This window comes from Atta colombica, unplaced genomic scaffold (genome assembly GCF_001594045.1).
Source record: "Atta colombica isolate Treedump-2 unplaced genomic scaffold, Acol1.0 scaffold98, whole genome shotgun sequence".
Taxonomy (NCBI): domain Eukaryota; kingdom Metazoa; phylum Arthropoda; class Insecta; order Hymenoptera; family Formicidae; genus Atta; species Atta colombica.
Genome location: NW_017259592.1, coordinates 433848 through 455347, shown reverse-complemented (window position 1 = coordinate 455347; position 21500 = coordinate 433848). Strand labels below are relative to the sequence as shown.

At 33.2% G+C, this 21500-nt stretch overlaps 1 protein-coding gene across 4 annotated transcripts in view; it reads left to right on the top strand.

Moving 5' to 3' along the window:
* LOC108693785 (serine/threonine-protein kinase SIK3-like) overlaps window positions 1-21500 on the top strand; it is a 214862-nt gene that overhangs the window by 130508 nt on the left and 62854 nt on the right. For 2 of the 4 annotated variants that reach the window (XM_018202925.1, XM_018202924.1), the window contains one exon: window positions 18082-18281. In XM_018202925.1, coding sequence (XP_018058414.1) covers window positions 18082-18281 — 200 coding nt within the window. Of the gene's footprint in view, window positions 1-18081; window positions 18282-18632; window positions 18831-21500 lie in introns of those variants that run through there. The other 2 variants (XR_001932039.1, XM_018202926.1) reach the window with 2 other exon arrangements.

Below are 21500 nucleotides of genomic sequence, written 5' to 3'. Positions count from 1 at the left end.
ACACACACACACACACACACACACACACACACACACACACACACACACACACACACACACACCACCTTGATCAAAAAGTTCCCAGAATTACCATCAGGTGATGCTCTGTGTCAGCTGATTTGAGTTCTGTTTTTTTTTGGTTAGGTTGCCACATCTATCATTGACATTCCCACCAAATTTTATCATCATAGTTTGACATTTGTAAAAGTTACGCCGTCTTAAGTACATCTACCTCTGCACGTATTTTCGATTTTTTACAGTTTTAAAAATGGAGTTGAATTTGCAACAACGAGTTTGTATTAAATTTTGCGTTAAAAATGGATTCAATGGTGTGAAAACCTTGGAAATGTTGGGAAACTGTTTCGGCAGTGATACTCTAAAGAAAACAGCCGTTTATGAGTGGCATGAAAAAACCATTACGGGGAACGCGTTTTAATAGCCGAAAGGAGGTAATGGAAAAATCGAAGACGGCTCTGATGGCTACCGACAATAGAGTTCTAGAAATGTTTCGAGAGCTGGATCAAGCGCTGGCATAAGAGCGTTGCAGTTGATGGGAAGTACTTTGAAGGGAACAATATCAGTTTTGATGAATAAAACTTGTATTTTGAATTTTCTGAATGAATTCCGGAATTTTTGATCAAGGTAGTATATATGTGTATATATATATATATATATATATATATACACACAATGTATATATATTTATGTAAAAGATCTGACATCAACACTTGATGCCAAGTTAAATTCCATATTAAATTAAATAAAGAATACAATCCAGTTAGTATTATCTTTAATTTTTTTGCGATGAAACTTAAATATGGATCTTTATATTCCTATTGAAAATAGAATTTTTTAAAAATATTTGGCACTGCTAGATCTCGAAATATGATAATATAGTAAAAATATAAATATTTATACTGAAAAATATAAATATTTAGACTGAATAAAAAAATAAGAAATTAGAATAAAAATATCAAGCGTGTATATACATATATGTGAGCGATTTATACAGTCGTGCGAATTAGAATTATGTATCGAAGTTTCGATTTTTTGTATTGTAAGTTGTAAAAATTGTGAAAACAATTAAATTTAATAAATCTAATAAATGTAGGATTTTGATAAATACCCTTATTATTAAATATGTATAATTGGGGACTCATCCGGGAACATAGATAACGGAAGTCATGAATATGAAGAGTGATAAAGTCGAACAATCGTGCCTCTGCACGCGACACCAGAGTTAACAAGGCGTGAAAGTAAAAGTTTAAGTCATACAGGCAATCAAGTTGCTCGAGTTGTCGAGTGTTCGAACAGTCAAGTTGTTCAGTCTTTCAAGTTATAGTAGTCGTACAAATCGTTCAAACCGCTCACGTTATTTACATCGTGGAAACTGCTGCCAGCATACGAGTGTACACATTGCTTACGTTGCAGGGCAACAAGCAGTCAAAGATTTATAGCGTTTTCTCTTGGCTGCACTATTGCCTATCAACATTCAGACAGTGTAGCGTGTTTCCTTGGCTGGTAGTAGGCGAACTTATTCAGTGTAACGTGTTTCCATGGCTATAGTATAATGCAAATTTTATGCACGAAGTAGGGAATTTTTCTACACGATCTCAAAGAGACAGTATAGAGTCAGTGTGACATAAAAATTGGATTGAAATTGAAAATGGAAATCAACCGGCAGCAAAATTAAACACGACAGCATGAAGTGTATACCATGATGTACACTTTTGTAGTGCAGCACTGATGCAGCACTACACGCAACTGGTGTAGTGCAAAGTTACACTCAGTGTATTTCAAGAGAAAACGCTATTAGAAACGTATCGAAGAAGATAGCTTATGATCGTTAAATTGGAAGCAGAAAGTTAAGACGCTAACTGATCGAGGTAGCTATCGGTGAATAAAGATGAACAAAGACGATCAGATAAAGAAGACACAAAGTGAAACGGGAACGTCTGGTGAAGAAGGCGTGAAAAACATCGGAGGCGCGAAACCGAGATGCGTATCTTCCACGCCGGTAAAGAAGATCACTATAGAAGAGCTCAAAAAGCAGTTGCGCAAGTTGAAATTACCGATCACGAGAAATAACGCGGATTTACAATAACGATTGAAAAACTACAAGCAGGCATGCGAAGAAAGCGACATCGATACCGAGGACGATACGGTTATCCAGAATATCGTAACGTAAGATTCAGATGATGAGAAAGAAGATGAAGAGGAATCAGATGACGAAGATGAGGAACCGATCAGAACATGTAAAAGGAAGAGACAATGCATAATACACGAAGACGATCAGCCAAAGATGATCCGACAATACCACAAAGAACAGCAAATGTGATCAGGGAAATTGAAGGAAGTGTTAGTCATTTCTCGGGAGATAATCAGATGAAAGTTGAACGGTGGATAGACAAATTCGAGACATGAGTGAACTGCTGCAATGAGATAATAACCTACAAAAAATCATCTACGCGAAAAAGTTGCTGTGAGGCTCAGCAAAACAATTTACGTCGCTACAGAAAGGAATAATTACTAATCTACTAACTACTAACTTTAGAGATGAAGAAACGTTTATTGAATGAGTTCGAAACAAAGCATAACAGTGCTATAGTATATGTACAGCTGATTAAGCGAAAGAGAGTCAAATGAGATACCGCGACAATATATGTACGCAATGCACATGATAGCGAATCAAGGCATAGAAGCACTTATTCAATATATTATCGATAGAATATCTGAGGAGAATAATAAAAGCATCCTCTATGGAGCAGCCCTGACACAGCTGAGAAAAAATTTCCTCAACTTCGATTTAATGAAGGACCAATCAGACAAGAAATCACGAAAGGAGCAATCTAAGACTGCTAAAGGAAAAAACGCAAATAAGAGTGAAAAGAAAGCTAATCAAAAGGAACGCAAGGAGATAAGATGCTTTAGTTATGGATCCAGTGAGCATATAGCACGTGATTGTCCACATAAAGACGAAGGATCGAAATGCTTTAAGTGTTAATTAATTTGGACACATTGCAGCGAAATGTGACAACTCCAGTGTGATAATGAAGAAAGACCGGAAGGTGAACGTGATAAATGTAAGCGACCGCGTACTAACAGATAACGAAATAAACGACACGCCAATAATATCAATGATGGATACCACTGTATGCTATTGAAGCGAATATCAGCGAATTGGCAGCCCACTCAATTAATACGATATCCCATTCTATGGTTAGGAAGATCTCAGGTAACACTGGTATTGGTATTTTTCGGGCAGATCTAATGATCCAGGGAGATCGGTATAAGACAGAAATACATGTGATGCCTGACATAATGGAGAGGAAAAGGAATAAATGCAATGTTGCTAGAAAAAGGATTAACAAGGTAAATGGATATTCGGATGAAGAGCATGCTTTTCATTAAAAAGTTCGATTACTAAGAAGAAGGAAGATATAGAAGAAAGGAAAAAGGAGGATAACAAAAACAATGAAGAAGAAAAGAGAAAGGAGAATAACAAGCGATGATAATAAAGAAAAAGAGAAGAGAAAAAGAAGATAACGAAGACAGTAAAAAAAAGAGAAAATAGAACAACAGAGAGAATAATAAGAAGAAGAGAAGAAGGAAAATAGAAGATAATTGCGAAAAGAAAAAGGGAAAGGAGGATAATGATAAGGAAGGCAATCGTAAAAAAGATGGAAATCGAAGTAAGGATCAGGGGATTTACAAGTAAGAGAACTACGCACTAAACTGTATGCAAGTGAAATGAACCACACAGATGTCGATGAACAGTATCAGATACAGCAGCTAATCGACAACTACGTGCCGAAGCAGAACAATCAGACCAGTGTCGAGACAAAAATACTACAAGATGAGACGCCAGTCTGTTTGAAGCCTCGCCGGTTAGTGATAAAAGAGACCATCCTGAATGCATAACCTGAAGATTGATTGCGCGTCATCCAGTAAAGCAGCAGCAGATACTCAAGTCCAGTCGTAATCGTGCTGAAAAGAAATGGAATGTATCGGATCTGTGTGGACTGGCAACTGAATTGGAAGATTCTCTGTGATAGGTTCTCCACACCTTTGATCGATGATCGTATTGATGCATTAGTCGGTCAAGTTTTCTCAGTGTTGGAGAATGGCTTCCACGTCACTGCCGAGAGTTGTCAGTTCACACTTCGTTTGTCACAACCGATGGCCAATTCGAATTCTTCAAGACTTTATTCGTATTATGTAATAATCCTACATTTCTGCGGTTTATTGATGAAGATGATGATTGATGATTGATCTTCTGCGACCTCAGTCGAAGAAACACATATATAGATGACTTATAATATCCGGAAAGACCGAAGTCGACGTGCTGACGAACTTGAAAGAGATGCTTACTGTTGCAGCTGAAGCAGGGCTCGTCATCAATTGGGAGAAATGCAAATTCCTCAAGAGACGTTGAATACTTGGGATATGTGATAGAAGACAGTTACATTGGTCCTTCACCGATGAAAGTAAAAAGTGAGAAGATTCCCAGTACCCAAAGGTCGCAAGATGGGCGTTGATCTTGGAGGAGTTCGATTATGAAATTGCTCAGAAACTCGTCTCCGGCATGTTGACATACTCAGTCGCTATTTATTAATGGTCATAAACGATATACTCACGTTTGCAAACAAGAAAATGAAGAAGAGAGGATCCGAATTATTAAAAAGGTCTTAGAAAAAGAACTCTATGAGGATGATAGTTGTAAGAATAGTATCCTGATGAAGAGAGTGAGGAACAAAGACGTCATCGCGTTTCTTTCCAACATACATCACGCTATAATACGCATAACAATGGCATAACACATGACAATGGCCATTTCGGAGTCAAGAAAATGTCGGAAGATATCCAGAATGAATACTACATTACTCTCCAAATTAATAGAAAAAATTGAAAAATACGTGAGCTGCTACGTACCATGTGTTCTTGCCGAGAAGAAACGAGGAAAGAAAGAGAGTGAGTTAGGTCAATACCAAAGAGGGATACTACTGTCAACATATCATGTGGATCACCTCCGACCGATAACAATGACGTCGAAGCTGTATAAAAATCTTTTTGTTGTCGTTGATGGTTTCTCCAAGTTCGTGTGGATTTTCCCGACGAAAACCAGGGACGAATGGCAGGAGTATTAGAGAAATTATAGAACCAACAGAAAATATTTGGAAATGTCAAATAATCAGCGATCGAGGTTCGACGTTTACGTCGGACTTTCAAAGTTATTATAGAGAAGAGAACATCCAGCACATTCTGATTACAGGCGTGTCTAGAGGAAATGGTCAAGTTAAGAAGGTAAATCGTATCATACCCATCCTCACTAAGCTGTCATCTGAATAGCTGTCTCATCTGAATAAGTAGTTCAAGTATTGTACATACATAGAGTACAAACAGCAATCAATAGTATTTACCAAAGAAGCATGAGAACTAGCCCGTTTCTTCGGTGTTAAAATGCGGAGAAAAGAAGATCCGGAATTATTATCACTTATCGAATTAGAATCAGTAGCAGACTTGAGCGAACGAGGAAGGATGATGAATTGAGGAGACTGGCACAGGAAAACATCGCCCGAGTGCGAAAATCGACGCACACACAATCGCAGGTGCAAGCTCGCAATTCAATATAATATATAATCAATATACCAAGTGTATAAGCTTAAATCCGCTGTTTGCTCATAGGTAGCATTAGTGAGCGTACAAAGCTACCCTGGGCACACAATACACTTTTTTTATGTGACAACATTAACCAATGCACATCATCAGCAATTTCATACAACAACATACATTTTTTCTTTCGTAATCATGTCTAGTTTTTTGCTAAAAAAAAAAAGCATATGCGTGAAGCTTTGCTTTTCTGTTTCAATTTGAAGAAATCGGCTGCGGAATCGCATCGAATGCTTGTAGAGGCCTATGGCGACAATGCTTTATCGGAAACAACGTGCAGATATTGGTTTCGCCGGTTCAATGACGACAATTTTGACCTGAGTGACAAGAAGTGTGAAAATCGGCCCAAGAAGGTTAAGGACTGTCAATTGCAGGCTCTTTTGGACGAGGACGATACTCAATCGCAAAAAATGCTTGCCGAGCAATTGGGTGTTTCTCAAGCAGCCATTTCCATGTGGCTACATGTCATGGGGAAGGTTCAAAAGATCGGAAAATGGGAGCCATATGAACTGAACGATAGGCAGATGGAGCAATGCCAAAACACATGCCAAATTCTGCTTGCCAGACAAAAAAGAAAGTCGTTCCTGCATCGGATTGTGACAGGCGATGAAAAGTGGATCTATTTTCAGAATCCTAAACGCTAGAAATCTTGGGTTGATTCCGCCCAACCATCAACATCTTCCTCAAGACCAAATCGCTTCGGACGGAAGACGATGCTGTGCGTTTGGAGGGATCAGGAGGGTGTCATCTACTACGAGCTGTTAAAACCTGGTGAAACTGTTAATGCTCACCGCTACCACCAACAACTGATCAAATTGCACCGTGCTCTGCGTGAAAAAGGCCGCATTATCGGAAAAGACATGACAAGCTGATTTTTCTCCACGACAACGCACCATCGCACACGTCAACAATGGTCTAAAACTACTTGGAGACACTCAACTGGGAAGTGCTATCCCATCCCGCTTACTCATCAGATCTGGCACCTTCTGACTATCACCTGTTTTCGTCCACGCGCTCGCTGAGCGGCACTTCGATTCTTACGAAGACGTTCGAAAATGGCTTGATGAGTGGTTTGCCTCGAAAGATAAGGAATTTTTGTGGCATGGTATACACAAATTGTCCGAAAGATGGGAAAAATGTCTAGTTAGCGAGGGCAAGTACGTTGTACGAATAGTACAAGTACGAATAAATTTGTTTTTGCTTCCTATGAAAAAAAATGTGTTTTTCTGACTAAAAAACAGCGGATGGTAAAAAGTAAACAAATGCGCATGCGCTAGCATATGTGCTTGATTATTATATGCTTGGGAAGTTAAGACACGACTTTTACGAAGATTAAAACAAAAGCGGAGGTTAACTTTACGGAGATTCGACTGTACTAACAAGTTTGCACTGTAAGACAAGTTTTACAACTGTCCAGAACTAATTTGATTCTCCAAAAATATGTTGTAAAACACGAAAATCTAAGAGATACTATTTCTTTATCCATGTTTAAGGAGTGAAACATCCCTTTGAAAAGAAACGGTATTTTTCTTTCGAGTATCATTCTGAATATCATTGGAAGATATAAAAGATGGAAAAAAATTTTTTAAACATTTTTTAAACAAATGTTTTAAACAAATTTTTAAACAAAGTTGTGCTATTTCAAGAATATTTTAAAGTTATAAAGGAAAAATTAAAAAAAAATTTTTTAATTTTTTTGTTTAACAAAATACCCCCGTAATTTTCTTAAATTTTCAATTTTTTTTTATCAAATTAAAGATTATTTTTTTACAAATTCAGCCATGTGTAATAAAGTTATGACATATCATTTTCGAGAATTAATTATTAATGTTTCCATATGTACGCTATCCATGCTCATATGCGTAAGTAATTGTCATCGAAACGATAAATCAATGAATAAGGAAATTGACATGATTGTAGCATTACAAATTATAAATAATGTTAAGAGTTATAATAATTTTTATTATTTCTTCTTAAAGTGAGTAAAACTTTTTTATTCATCCCTGTACATTATTTCCTTAAGATTATTCTCTTAAAGTTATTTTCAGTTTTATGCTTTAAAATCTTATTTATTTGTCGTTTACGTAATAATTTCAAAACATATATATTATACTAATTAGTAATGAAATAAATTGTAAATGTTTATACACAATAAATTTATATTTTGTATATTTTGTGTTTATTATATTTATTACAATAATGATACTCCATGAAAAAATGTTTTAAACATCATGACTTTTTGTACCATGAACATTTTACTACAGCTATATTACTGCAACCTTCGATATCACATATTGAATTTTTCTCAAAATTAAATTTTGCTGGATTTTCAAATTCTTCTGGTCTTTCATTTAAATAATCATTTTTAAACCATAATAGAATATTTAAATAAGTTGTGATATTGTGGGGATGACAATTGATTATATATCAGAGATTATAATTTTATTATATTATTTCGTTCATGTAAATTTATATTACTTTCCAATAATGAAACAGTATCTGAAAATCTTTTAGCAAAATTTTTCTAAATTCGTAAACATCTAATTGTATTTTCCTATACCTTCAGATTTAACATCTGCAGGAAAACATATTACTATGATTATACCGAAAGGTATAATTATAGTAATATGTTTTCCTGCAGATGTTAAATCTGAAATAATATTGGGATAATGTTCACTCCATGAATCGATAAGAAGAATGCTATTAGAATCAATATTTGGAAAATAAGCTTCTTCTAACCATATTTTAAAATGATCTGTAAGAAATATACATGTTAAATTAATAACTATTTGACTGTTATGAGAGACTGTTATTTTAAATAAAATATAAAATATAAAATCATAGAAATAAGACTTATAATTTCATTATATTATTTCGTTTATGCAAATTTATATTTACTTTTTGATAGTAAAACAGTATCTGAAAATGTATTGTAAAAGGAAATTTATTGAATTACCTGAAGTTTTCAGATTTTGATGCTTTTACAATAACATTTATTGGTGTAAATAAGGTTTCTTGAACTGTTGGTCCAAATATATTAATTTCTTTCAATACAATAAATAAAGATGACAGCAAATTTCCATTACACGATGTTATTGTATGGTATATGAGTGTATTGTTGATGATATAGATATTGCACAACACACTCTATTTTCTTTACTCCTTCATTAGACAATGACCTTTCAGAATGAATTTCCAATTGGAAATGTTGCATTTGTAATGGCGCGGCCACGTGATCACCGTCCAAGCGTTTCTCGTGGTATGATTGCTTCGAGAGCACTTGGTCGAGAAAAATGAGATTTTCTCTGCTTTCCAAATTTTTATTGAATAGATCTCAAATGCGGGCGAACGTGTTTTACAATGAACACGGAAAGAATCTTAGCGGTAACGCAGTAATACTTTTCCACGAGACGTGTGCAGTCGATGACAGTTAGAGCGACCATAATGATCTGATAGGTTTTCGATCGATTACGCGTGACGCATGCGTCGCTTAGCAATCGACATCTCGGATTGATCGATTTTTTTATCGATGTGATTAGACGATATAACTAGACGCTGTAAACGATAAGGGTACCGAACAGGAAACCACTTTGAATTAGAATTAAAAACATTTTCAGATTCGAACTGTTCGATAAGTGGTTTCACTGTTTTCAGAAAATCATTAGTTGTATTTATTTTGCGACTCAACGGAATCTTCTATTGTTCATCTAATTACAAATTTCATAATTTTTCTTTCGAAACAATTCGGTGGGACTCTTTGATTGTTGATACCCAACTGTGAAATGCTTTAAATATAGGATTTAAATTTCCTATTTCTTCTTTAGCTTGTAAAGCGCACTTTTGTAGATCGATATCATGAACTGTGAATCTTGATTCACAGTAGTAAATTTATCATGTGTTAAAAAATTTGGAGATATAAGATAATTTTTCTATACGATTTCCACCTGAATGTAATTGTTCTTCCCATTGTCTTAATTAACGTTCAGATGAAACTTTTCTAAATTTATTTTGCACTGATTTTAACGATTCCTTTTGTTTTTAATTTTTTCATTAATGTCCCAATTCCGCCAATACTCAATTCGTCTTTTATAAGAACTGTTAAAGTCTACGTCATCATTTGAACATTGAGGATTAGAATTTAAATCATCTTCACTTTATGCTTCTTCATCATCTTCAATTATTAGAATTATGTAATTTATAAAGTTCTTGACAATCGAGATAGATTTCTTCTGTTACTTCCAATCTATTATAGTGAAAAATGCTATTCAGCAATAATTTTTGTATATTTTCTTTTAATTCTATGTCTGCTTCAATTACTGGTGTTTCTATTATATTGAACTTATAGATGTTAATAAAAGTCTAACAACATTAAGCGGATTGATAATCCATTTCCAAAGATTAAATTTGGCTTTGAATCATAATATAAAAACAATTTAACAAATTGCACAGATATGATTATGACAAAACTACTACACTGACTGAACGTAAAACTGCTATTCTTGATGAATATTCTTATACTGTCTATTTGTTATACTTATCTTGAATGTATACATAAACTTATATAAATTACCGCTATTATAATTACCTAAATTACCGCTCAGTTCTTATCTAATCATTTATTATCAATGGGCGCATTCAGCAATAAAGAGTACTACGGAACTATCCGCTGAATGGCGTACTTTCCGCATCGCTCCCTCAATGCGGGAGCGGACATCTATTGAGCGAAAATTTTTTTTCATAAACTTCGGTTCGACAATATTCTCATTCAATCAAGTCACAGACTAGGTATTTACAACTGTATCAATGTCAAGCAGTATTTCAACAAATTTCATCCGATTCACGCCTTCTCCAAGTAGCCTCTCAATGAACTGCACTCCTTCTACTCCGTGTCCACATTCAAATGCAAGATCTTCGCATTGTCTAATCCGATTGCTGTTGGTTCATTTATAGAATTAGATCGATGTCATTAATAGTAATTCTAATTGCACATTAGAAAATGAATATTTAAATGATAAACCGAGTTCTGCAGAAATGTCAGATTCAGTTTCCGGACGTACTCCATTCAAATCATTAAAAAGTGGCCGAAGAAAAAAAGACGAGATTAAAAGGAGGTTTACAATGTGAGAAAAAAATTGGTTGCAGTTGAGGAGGAACAAAAGCAACAAAAAGAAAACAATTCGATTCAAAGAGAAAGAAACGAACTTTTAAAACAATTTCTTATGACAATGTAATTATGTAATATAATATTATTAATAATAAATTTTCATTTTTACATACATATGTTTACTTTGTCCAATTTATTTACTTTGTATACTTTAATCCTTTTCTTTTATTAATATTATTTTATATACTTAATTTATAAATATAATTTCTTTTTTCAACTGCTTCTTGAGCCACAGATAGATCTTCAGATGTTTCTAGTTCAGATGTTCCAGTCGGAACAATAAGATACATGAAAAGATGTTTTAAATAAAATTTGTATAGTTTTTGCACTTGAGGAATTCTTCAGACGTGAGATTTTTTAATAATTCAATGTAATTTTAAATGCAATAATTTAAAATAAATTTATTTTTTAAAGATACCAATCTTATACAATAATTTTATTATAAAAGAATGGATTCGGAATAAAATTCATTCAATTATCTTAAAAATATATATTTACAAAATCTAAATACACACACGTGTAAAAACTATACAAATTTTACTTAAAATATCTTTTCATACCTTGTTCCAACGACAATTATAATACGTGAGCATGGATAGCGTACGGAAGCATTAATAATTAATTCTAGAAAATGATATGTCATATAATTTTACAATTGCACACATGGCTGAATTTGTAAAAAAATAATCTTTAATTTGATAAAAAAAATTAAAAATTTAAGAAAATTACGAGTGATGAGAGTATTTTGTTAAACAAAAAAATAAAAAAAATTTGTTTTTTTTTATAACTTTAAAGTACTCTTGAAATCAATTTTTGTTTAAAAAATTTTTTTCCATCTTTTCCGACGATATTTGGCTCGAAAGAAAAATACCGTTCTTTTTCAAAGGGATGTTTCACCCTTTAAATATAAGTTAGCATATGTATAAAAAAATACGTATAAAAAAATACGTGTCTCTTAGATTTTCGTGTTTTACAACATATTTCATGGAGAATCAAATTCCGGTTCCGGACAGTTGTAAAATTTGTAAGAATTGATCATTCGTACCTTTAATATTAAGATTAAATATTTAGAATGTAGATGATGTTATCTGAGCATAATTGATTATTTAATTAATCGAAATGTAGAGCACTTATTTGAATTGATTTATAGTATTTGTGCTCCAAAGATTGAAAGCAATAATTAATTCAGACAAATCATATTTCTTGGATAGGAAAATCTATGAATAATTCGAGCCTTTTTATCATCTTGTACCTATGGAAGAGGGGAAAAGAAGGTAGTTAAAAGAAGAATAAGCGTCGAGTATCATTTTTGTTTATAACATCGTATTTGAATAGGACGCGAATTACCCTCCAGTTTTCGATTGGAACTTCGGAGATAATCCATGGGAATGATCTAGAGGGCCTCGTGGGATTTTGTCGCGAGACGGATGCTGAGCGAATACCTTGTCCAGTCATTCTATGGAATATGAACTTATTTTATTGACTCGATATTTGGAGAAGTAATCAATTATGGATTCAATGAGGCGGAACATGTGGAAGAGAAGGACTATGCTGCTCCGGGCGCGGTCAGTCCCTTTTGACGGATGAGAGGAATAGGAAAGGAAGGACTACGAGCGCAGTCAACCTATGAAAAGAAAGAAAACTTTAAGAATATGTGAACTTTCCAAAGATTCTATTCAGAGATATTCCATGGTCTTGCTTGATTCTCATAGTATGATATTCTCGGAAATAAATTCCGTACGAAGTGGTTTGAAGTTAGAGTGAATCCAGCACGAAGGAATGGAAAATGAATCCAATTTGACGATTTTCACAGCGCTTACATAGATTGATGGTGTTCGTGATTCGGGAGGAAAAGGAAGCTCTGTTTTTTTCAATCATCAAACACATTATCATATTTTTTTGTTTGTGCTTATCTCGAGGTTTAAAGAGAAAATCCCCCTAAAAAAAAATCGGTTTTTTTTCTTTCGAAACGAACATCATCGAAACTGTAAGAGATAGAAAAAAATTTCCAGAATGAAAATTGAATGGCTTCAAGCTATGACTTCACATTAAAATTATAATAAAAAAATTTTTTTTAATTATTTTATTATTATACTTGCGCGCCCATATATACCGTGCATCTATGTACAAGCGCTGAATTTATATCGTAGGATTTCGAATTTCGCTTTAAAATTTTAGATACATATTGGGAGTTCAAGATGACAAAGCTGCTAGGCATACTTGTCAAGCGAGTGAGCATGATTGGTTCTTGCTTGTGAATCCAATCATGTTTAATTGTTCGGCGACCAGCCCTAGCCGCTTTGTTGACTTGAACGCGCTCATTCTCTCAAAGAGTTTTACTATGGATTTATGAAAAAAAATTCATTTTTTTAAGTATACTATATTAAGTATACTATATTAAGTATACTCCTTACAAAGCAGAACCCCTTAATTTGGTATGAGATTTAACTTTGCATCAATTGTTGATATCAAATCTTTTATACGAATAATACATAAAATTTTATGGAATTGAAGTCAGTTGTTGGTATCAAATCTTTTATACGAATATATCATTAGAAATAAGTAAATAACAAAGATATTATATGGATTTTATTTTTTAATTTGATAGAATTTAATTTGATAGAATTTAATTCATTAAGATTGTAACATTTAGATTTTAATTTTTAATTTGGTACAATAGTTTCTTTAAAGGTATAATTTCGATAGAGAATTAAAGCTGCCATTTTTGATAGGAATAAGAAGACCTTTTATAAGAATATCTTTGAAGAAAAAAGATAAAACTTTTTTACTTGGGTTGGAATAATAAAAAGATAATGTATCACTTTTATTTGAGAAGCGCGTATATTCTCAGCATCTTTTTTTACCTTCTTTAAAAAGGTAAGTTTATACTGACATCACACCTATTTTTTATAACAAGTGTGTGTGTTTTGTGTGTAATAATTATTAAATTTCAATTTAAAATAATTGTAAATTCTACAATTTGGATGTAAAAAAGTCCCACTTTTATATTACAATTAAAAGATGATGGGAGATCATCATCTTTAATCGTAATATAAAAATATCAAGTTAAATATCAAAACACTATTTTTCAAGGAATCATGATTTCCGAAAAAGAATTAAAGCTGTTATAACTTAGTTGGAATAGGTAATTTTGGAGGAAATAGGTAATAACAATTTTTTTTCTACTTTCTTTACTTTCTGTAGAAAGATAAATTTGTATTGATAGTTTATATAGAAAATCAAATATTGATCATTTTTTTTAGAATTTATTGCCACGTATTGTTTGAATTCTGATGTAGAGCATTGGCATTTAATAGAATTAAGGAAATCCTGTCAGAACGATTCAGATCGTTTTCCTATATGATTACTATAATTTTTAGAAGATTTTTCAATAAAACATTTACTCGAAAATTATATATTTTAAATATACCTGGACTCTTATTCTGTAACTGTTTTACACATCTAGTGTCGTTGCGCAGCTTTTTCACCATATAAAATATCTGCGCAACGACACCGACAATTGTCGGTAGGCATGTAAAAACAGTTACAGAATAGGGGTCCAGGTATATTTAAAATATATAATTTTCGAGTATGGCAATACTACCGCTCCGTTTAAAATAAAATCATTTAAATTAAATATAATTAATTTCAAAAAATAGATTTTCATGTATTTGGATGAGATTTGAAGGGGGCCTTATATATCCTTTTTTTTGTGAAACTGTTTTTATATAAGAAAAGGAAAATTAATTTCTTTTTTAAAGGAAAATTAAAAAGATACAATTACTTGAGTCAGTGTCAAGAAAAATATCAAGACGACGGTCATCTACATTTCCGAGGAATAATAATAATTAATAAATACTAGCGTATAATTTTGTTTCTATCCGATTTTAATTATTCTTTATATTCGTTATTTTATGTTATTTTAAAACAAAATTAAGTTATACACAAATAAAGATCAAGGACAAATAAATTGCATTGTTATTATTATGTCTTAGCTTAATTAATAAATACCAGCGTATAATAATATCCATTTCTATTTTATCTCTTTTTTTTAACTTATAAATAAATAGAGATCAAGAATGATCAAATTACTTCGTCGTTATCTTTTTCGTCATTATATTTTTAAGCTTACAAGGGGAACATCAGTGCTAGTACCCATGAATTTGGGTGCCAATTGATAACTCTATAAGTCAAAAAACTATTTTGTGTTCGATAATTTTTCTATATAGGCCTTAGTTTTCGAGTTTTTAAATTTTGAAGATCGGCTGCGCTTTGGACGGCATAGATGAGCTATTTCGTTAATATGATTCGCAAGCAATACGATGAACTCGCATTCTTTGATTTCCTACGTGAGCTTAAAGCTTACACATTTCTAACCAATTCTAACCATTTGTGCTACACTGCTTGCGAAACATGTTATGCGTGATCTATAATGGCAGTAACAACAGTGGATGAGACAGTAAGAGTAAGAAATTGATCACAATCGATTATTTTCCTCATATTTGATTGTGTCCAATTTTTTATTCTTATAGCCTCATCTACTTGTTATTGTTATTATAGATCATGCATTAATGAAACGATTTATCTATCCAAAGTGCAGCTGATTTTCGCAACTTAAAAATTAAGACTTATATGGAAATATCGGATGCAGAATTTTTTTTATCTGTAGAGTTACCAAAAAAATTGACATTTAAATCCAAGGTACCAGCTCCGGGGTGCCCCTTGTTAGTTAATAAATACCAGCGTGTAATTTCGTTTCTATCCGATCTACTTTTATTAAATATTGAATTATAAACAAATGAGGATCGAGATCGAATAGATCGCTTTGCCATTATCTTCTAGCTTAGTTAACAAATATCAACGCATAATTTCGTTTCCGTTTGACTTCCTTTTCTTCTTCTTTTATTATAGGCTTTGCTTATTTTTCTTGACGCGTTATGTTTAGGCTTCTCTATTGATGACGATTTTTAATTCATCTTTTTAGTGACCTTCTAGGGAGTCGATTATCTACCGGTCTATGGTTTCTTGCTATCTTTATTAAACGTTATCTGTCCTTCCGATATAATTGTTTCATTCCTTCTTCTGATTCTTGATGAACTTCATGATATCTGACACTCCGCATTCCTCCTTAATTCTTTGTTTCTATTGGCCGCAGCACAGACGCATAATGCATGATACATAAGGGAATCAATCAATCGAAATTCTTCTTTTCCATGGAATGGGAGGTAAGGAAAGATACTGATTAGTTGATTTGTTTATGCACTATTTTATTATGCAGTATGCAAAAATCTGTGCTGGTCTTATTTCTTCTGGTTCTTCCAGTTATCATTCGTAGGATCCGCATTTCTATAGTGCGGCTAAGTTGTTTTGTCCTCTTTGTTTCTGCACGTGTTTCGTATGTCAGTATGGATCTGATAGTTGTCTTGTACATTCAGACCTTACTTTCTATTGTTAGTTGTTGATTCTTCCAGAAGATATCTCTCAATATTCCTTACTTCTTTAAGTATTTGTTGCTTGACGTCTTTTTGCAAGTTTCTACTGTTAAATATATTGGTATCTATGTTTGACCTCTATTTATTAAATATGCTATAAACAAATAGAGATCGATGTCGAATAAATCACTTTTTCATTATCATTTCTTAGCTTAATTAATAAATATCAGTGTATAATTTCGTTTCCTTCCGATTTCTTTTTGTTAAATAAGTTATGTTATGTAAAAAGTGCAAAATGGTTGCGTTTGATATTGGCAGTGTTTTTGAAATGAATGCATTTGACCATACGCCCCTTGCGCCATTAGCGCACTCGCATCAAAACATCCAATTGTACATTCTGACTAGTCGATGACGAACATAATGATGGCGTATTTTAATCTCAAAAAGTAACAGATCCGATCTTTGTGTCGAAATATCTCATAAGGCACATAGAAATAAAAATAATAGCACTTTTATTACACAATTCGAGTGGATGCTATCGATTGAGCATAGAACTTGATCGGTTCAGCCATTATTGAGATCCAATAATCTTGATCTCCTGTTTCGCGGTCTTCCATAAAGGAGCACGGTAATATCGTTGCGCTTGTCTTAGCGCTAAGACATTACCATTCTTCTGAAAAGTTAAAAATTGTATTGTCACTTCTGATTTCTGGTCTTTTCATTGTTAGAAAATTTTTGATAAAACTCCTGTTTTATCAAAACCTTCTCCGATAGCTTTGATTTTGACATATGTTATCAAGATCATGAATCATCTCTAACAGGTTTTGGCAATTGCTTGTCCTTCGTTAAAAAGTTGAACAAAAAAATTTGAAAAATAAAGTCTCTTTTCTACTACGTGAAACAAAAATTTTACTTTAAAATATATATTACAATTTTGTACGAGAAGCAACTTTTACCCCTCCCTTCCTCCCTGCAAAGGGGCGCATAACTTTCATCTTCAACTCTCACCCCCCCTCCTCCCTGCAAAGGAGCATACGACCTCACCTTCGACTCCCCCCCCCTCCCCTGTTTCAGAAGCACATGATTCTCACCTTCGACTCTCATCCCCCCTTCTCCCTGCAAAAAAGCACGTCGTACGTAGATTGAGACAGATTTTACAAATAAAAAGTAGGGGAGGAGTAGGAGTGAGTCGTGCGCCCCTGAAGCAGGGGAGGAGGGGGGATGAGAATCGAAAGTGAGAGTCGTTAAGGTCATGATCCTGAAAGATCCAGACATTTTATGTGATTTTCTGCAAAAATTAAGTGGGATATAACATTGGTTTAGGAGATATGGTATTTTTCAAAACTTTTTTTGTTCATATCTTTTTAACGAAGGACGAGTGGCGGCTAAAATCTTGGAAGTCATTCAGAATCATGACCTTGATAACATATATCAAGATCAAGTTATCGGAAAGGCTTAACAGCAGTTTTAAACAGTAGTTTCAAATTTTTTAATTAATTTATGAAGTATCTACAAACTCTAAGTTGTATGTACACTTCTTCTACGTTCTGGTAACCAATTCATGTCTTATAAGAAGCAAGAGCCTGCAAACATAGTAGGTGTAGTAAGTTTTAAGAAATTGATCAATTAATTCGTCTAATTAATCAATTTCTAAAGCTTTATGGCTTACTACACCTACTCTGTTGAGGGGCGAGGGGGAAGGGGATATCATGTCTCCATATTACACTCCATATAACAGATATAAGAAAGATTTTTTGAGAAAAGCAATTTAAATTTAATATCTCATAATAATTTTTTTTCGTTTATTTATAATAGGTCTTAGTGGTTTAACTACGACATCAGTAGTACAGGGTAGTATCGTACACGGTACACCGGCACAACCACCGGCCACACCTTTAGATTTGAGTCCACTTAGGCATCATAGATCACCTGCGACTACTCCTGTGAGTTACTCTCCCAGCAATAGCCCAGCATTGGATATGATACAAGAAGAACATCCTGTAGAAATATCAAGGGTACGTAACATTCTTTGTTATATTTTTAAAAATTCTTGAAAAGTTGGTGGTTGCAAAAAATACATAATGTTTTATATAAAAATTCTAATATAAAATATTGATATTTTGATCTGTGCTTTGTGAATTTTTGTTTACAGAATTGGATATGTACATAGATTTATATTGAAATATTTAAGCATTAAGATCTGCTTTGACTGAAAATAGAAGATTATTTCTCTTAATTGATTTTAATATAAAACATAAAATCTCATAAACCATTCACAATTTGGTAATCTCTCTTTGGTAACCCTAATACAGTGATTGGATTTAATTGCAACTTGGCCTAATTTTTATATTGATGCCCTCTGACAGTTGCAAAAAACCCACGCAGCACATTTTATTCAAGGGATATCCTAGAGATATCATTTTGAGATTTCGCATTAATCTCACACCGGGGATAGTCTCGGACATCTGATGGGCATCCAGCAGATACACTAATGTCCGCCTCAATGTTATCCTACGGATATTTTAGACGAAGTCCAGAGGATATCCAAGAACTCCAGAAATATTGTAAGATATATAATGCTTTGAGATGTGACATATACATCCTGAATTATTATTATTGTGTATTATACTATTAGACGATTCACGCGAATGTACATTTATATAGAAGTTTAAATATTTGAAGACATGGTCGTGGCTCGATGCTAAGACAAGCGTAACAACATTGTAGAGCAAGACCAGCCGTATTAAAGATTCCTTTATTACGCAAACCGAGTTGCGAGGGATCGAGATTATCAAATCTCCATAACGGCTAAGCTGATCAAGTTTTATGTATTAATGAGTATAGAAAACGCGGAGGAATTAAATGAGAGCATATATATCTCATATGCTATACACGAGAAATATTATCGGTAATTTATTGATAAAAAATATATATATATCAATACATATCAATCGATGCATTTTTTGTGAAACGAATAAATCTAATAGAAAAAAATCTCGCTCGGTTATATTAAAGAAGTTATTAAATGTTTAAGATTAGTACGTGTAAGATTAAAAAATCTATCACATCAAGGAATCGAGCCAGTCTCTCGCTTGTCATATTAATAGATAATTTCTAATTAAGACAAAATATTGAAAAGTTAAATATTAAATTGCATTGTGATAAAAAAGAATGAAAGTTTATTATTAACGTACGGTATGATTTCTAATGCATTTTTAATGCATGATATACCTTACTTTGCGTAAGGTCTATAACTAAGATTTTTCAGCGAAGTTTTCTTGATTTTATTGATAAAATTAGATTAATTTCGTGTTTTTGCATAAAACGATCGAATCTGATAAAAAAAACTACCGTTTTGTCCTGTGAATCGAGATATTAATCGTTAAAGTTTACAATTCAAGTTAGGAAATCTGTCACAGCCACACAATACTGCGAGAGAATGCGCTGCGGTTACATTGGCTGCGTTCAGCAGAGAAAGCACCTTTGCAACTGTTATAAGATTTTTTACTATGATTGGTTTATATATGTAGATCCATAAGAAACTAAAAAGTATTGGAGAATTTTACGCTGACATACTCATGCGTTTTAGGTACATATCGTTGTGAAGAGAAAGGCGGAATAAGCATGTGAAATCTGCCCCTGCACCAATTGAGCTCAAATTAATGTTGGTAGTTGACATGAGATGTACAACTTTTCCAAAAATTAACCTTGAAATTGCATTTTTGTGGGAGTTATTTTTTTGAGATATATTTTAGTGATCACTTTCGTATTTTCACGAAAACATTTCGGAAGTATCTACTTTAACATAAAATTTTTTCAAATCGATCGAAGTGGAAGTTAAAAATAACATAATGCCGCGTTACGTCGCAGTTGGACGATCCTTAGAACATATACTACTGGAAGAAGCATAGCCTCTTGAAAGAGAAGGCGAATTAACAGAGAAGAATAGATGATGATCGTAGTTGATAATGCTCATGACTTTAGAGAGGGAATGCGCGCACAAGCGAATTACACACAGCTGCCGCACATATATAATTACACACAGCTTGCACGCGCATATGATTGTATGGAGCATGTGTATTACAATCTACAATACAATCGCTCATTATTTCTCCATCCTTGTCAATCTTCTCGGCTTCTGCTGAATATATAAGGATTATAGACCTTTGCTCCTTCCAATATATGTTCTAAGAGACGGTCGCACGTTGTGCTGCGGTGCATGGCGGTCATGAAACTTACCATTATATCAATATTTGCCCGATCATCAACTGTTATAAGTTTCGAAATATTCGTCGTTATTTCGACTCACCTCTATTTCAATTCATCTAGGTCTTTCCTATTAAAGCCAAATTGAGATAGCATAGTAAAAGAAAGATGAAATATTTGATACGAAAAGTGACATTTAAATTCAGATATAATTCAGATATAGTGAAATATTTAATTTCATCAATTTTCTAATGAATTTATTTATTAGTAACAATAATTCAATTTTGTAAGCCGTAACCAGTATATTGGTATGTCTCATACTTATAATTTTTATATTATTCTCAATTTGACTTTAGCAGAAACGGCTTAGGTGAATTAAAATAGAAGTAAGATTAAAACAACGAATATTTCAAAATCTATAAATTGATGATCAGACAAATATCGATATAATGATTAGTATGTGTAAATTAGTGTGTGTAAATTCCACGGCAACGACCATCATGCGCCGCAGCGCGCCGCAATCGCGACCGTGTCCAATTAGCGCGGCATTATGCGAATGACTGTTATTTTTAACTATGTTCCATCATTTCAATCGATTTGAAAAAAAATTATATGTTTAAGTAAAGAATCTCGAAATGTTTTAAAAATAGAAAGGTGATCACTAGGATATATCATAAAAAAAAATTCAAAAATTTTTTTAGTAGTTTTCTATTCCTCACAAAAATCACAAACAATTTTGTTGAAGTTACTTCATCTACAACGTATATTTTTTTTATTAAAATCGGTCCGGCCGTTTTCGCGAAAAAATTTATTTTTTTTATTCACTGTTCTTGTTCCACAAGAATGCAAATTTAAGGTTAATTTTTGGGGAAGTTTTACATCTCATGGATCAATTACTGATACCAATTTGAGCTCAATTGGTGCGAGGGTAGATTTCATATGCTTATTCTGTTATATCCTTTGAACTCAACATGTGTGTTTCCTCAGGATGAAGGAAAGAGGAAGAGGGAAGAGGAAAGTAAGAGGGA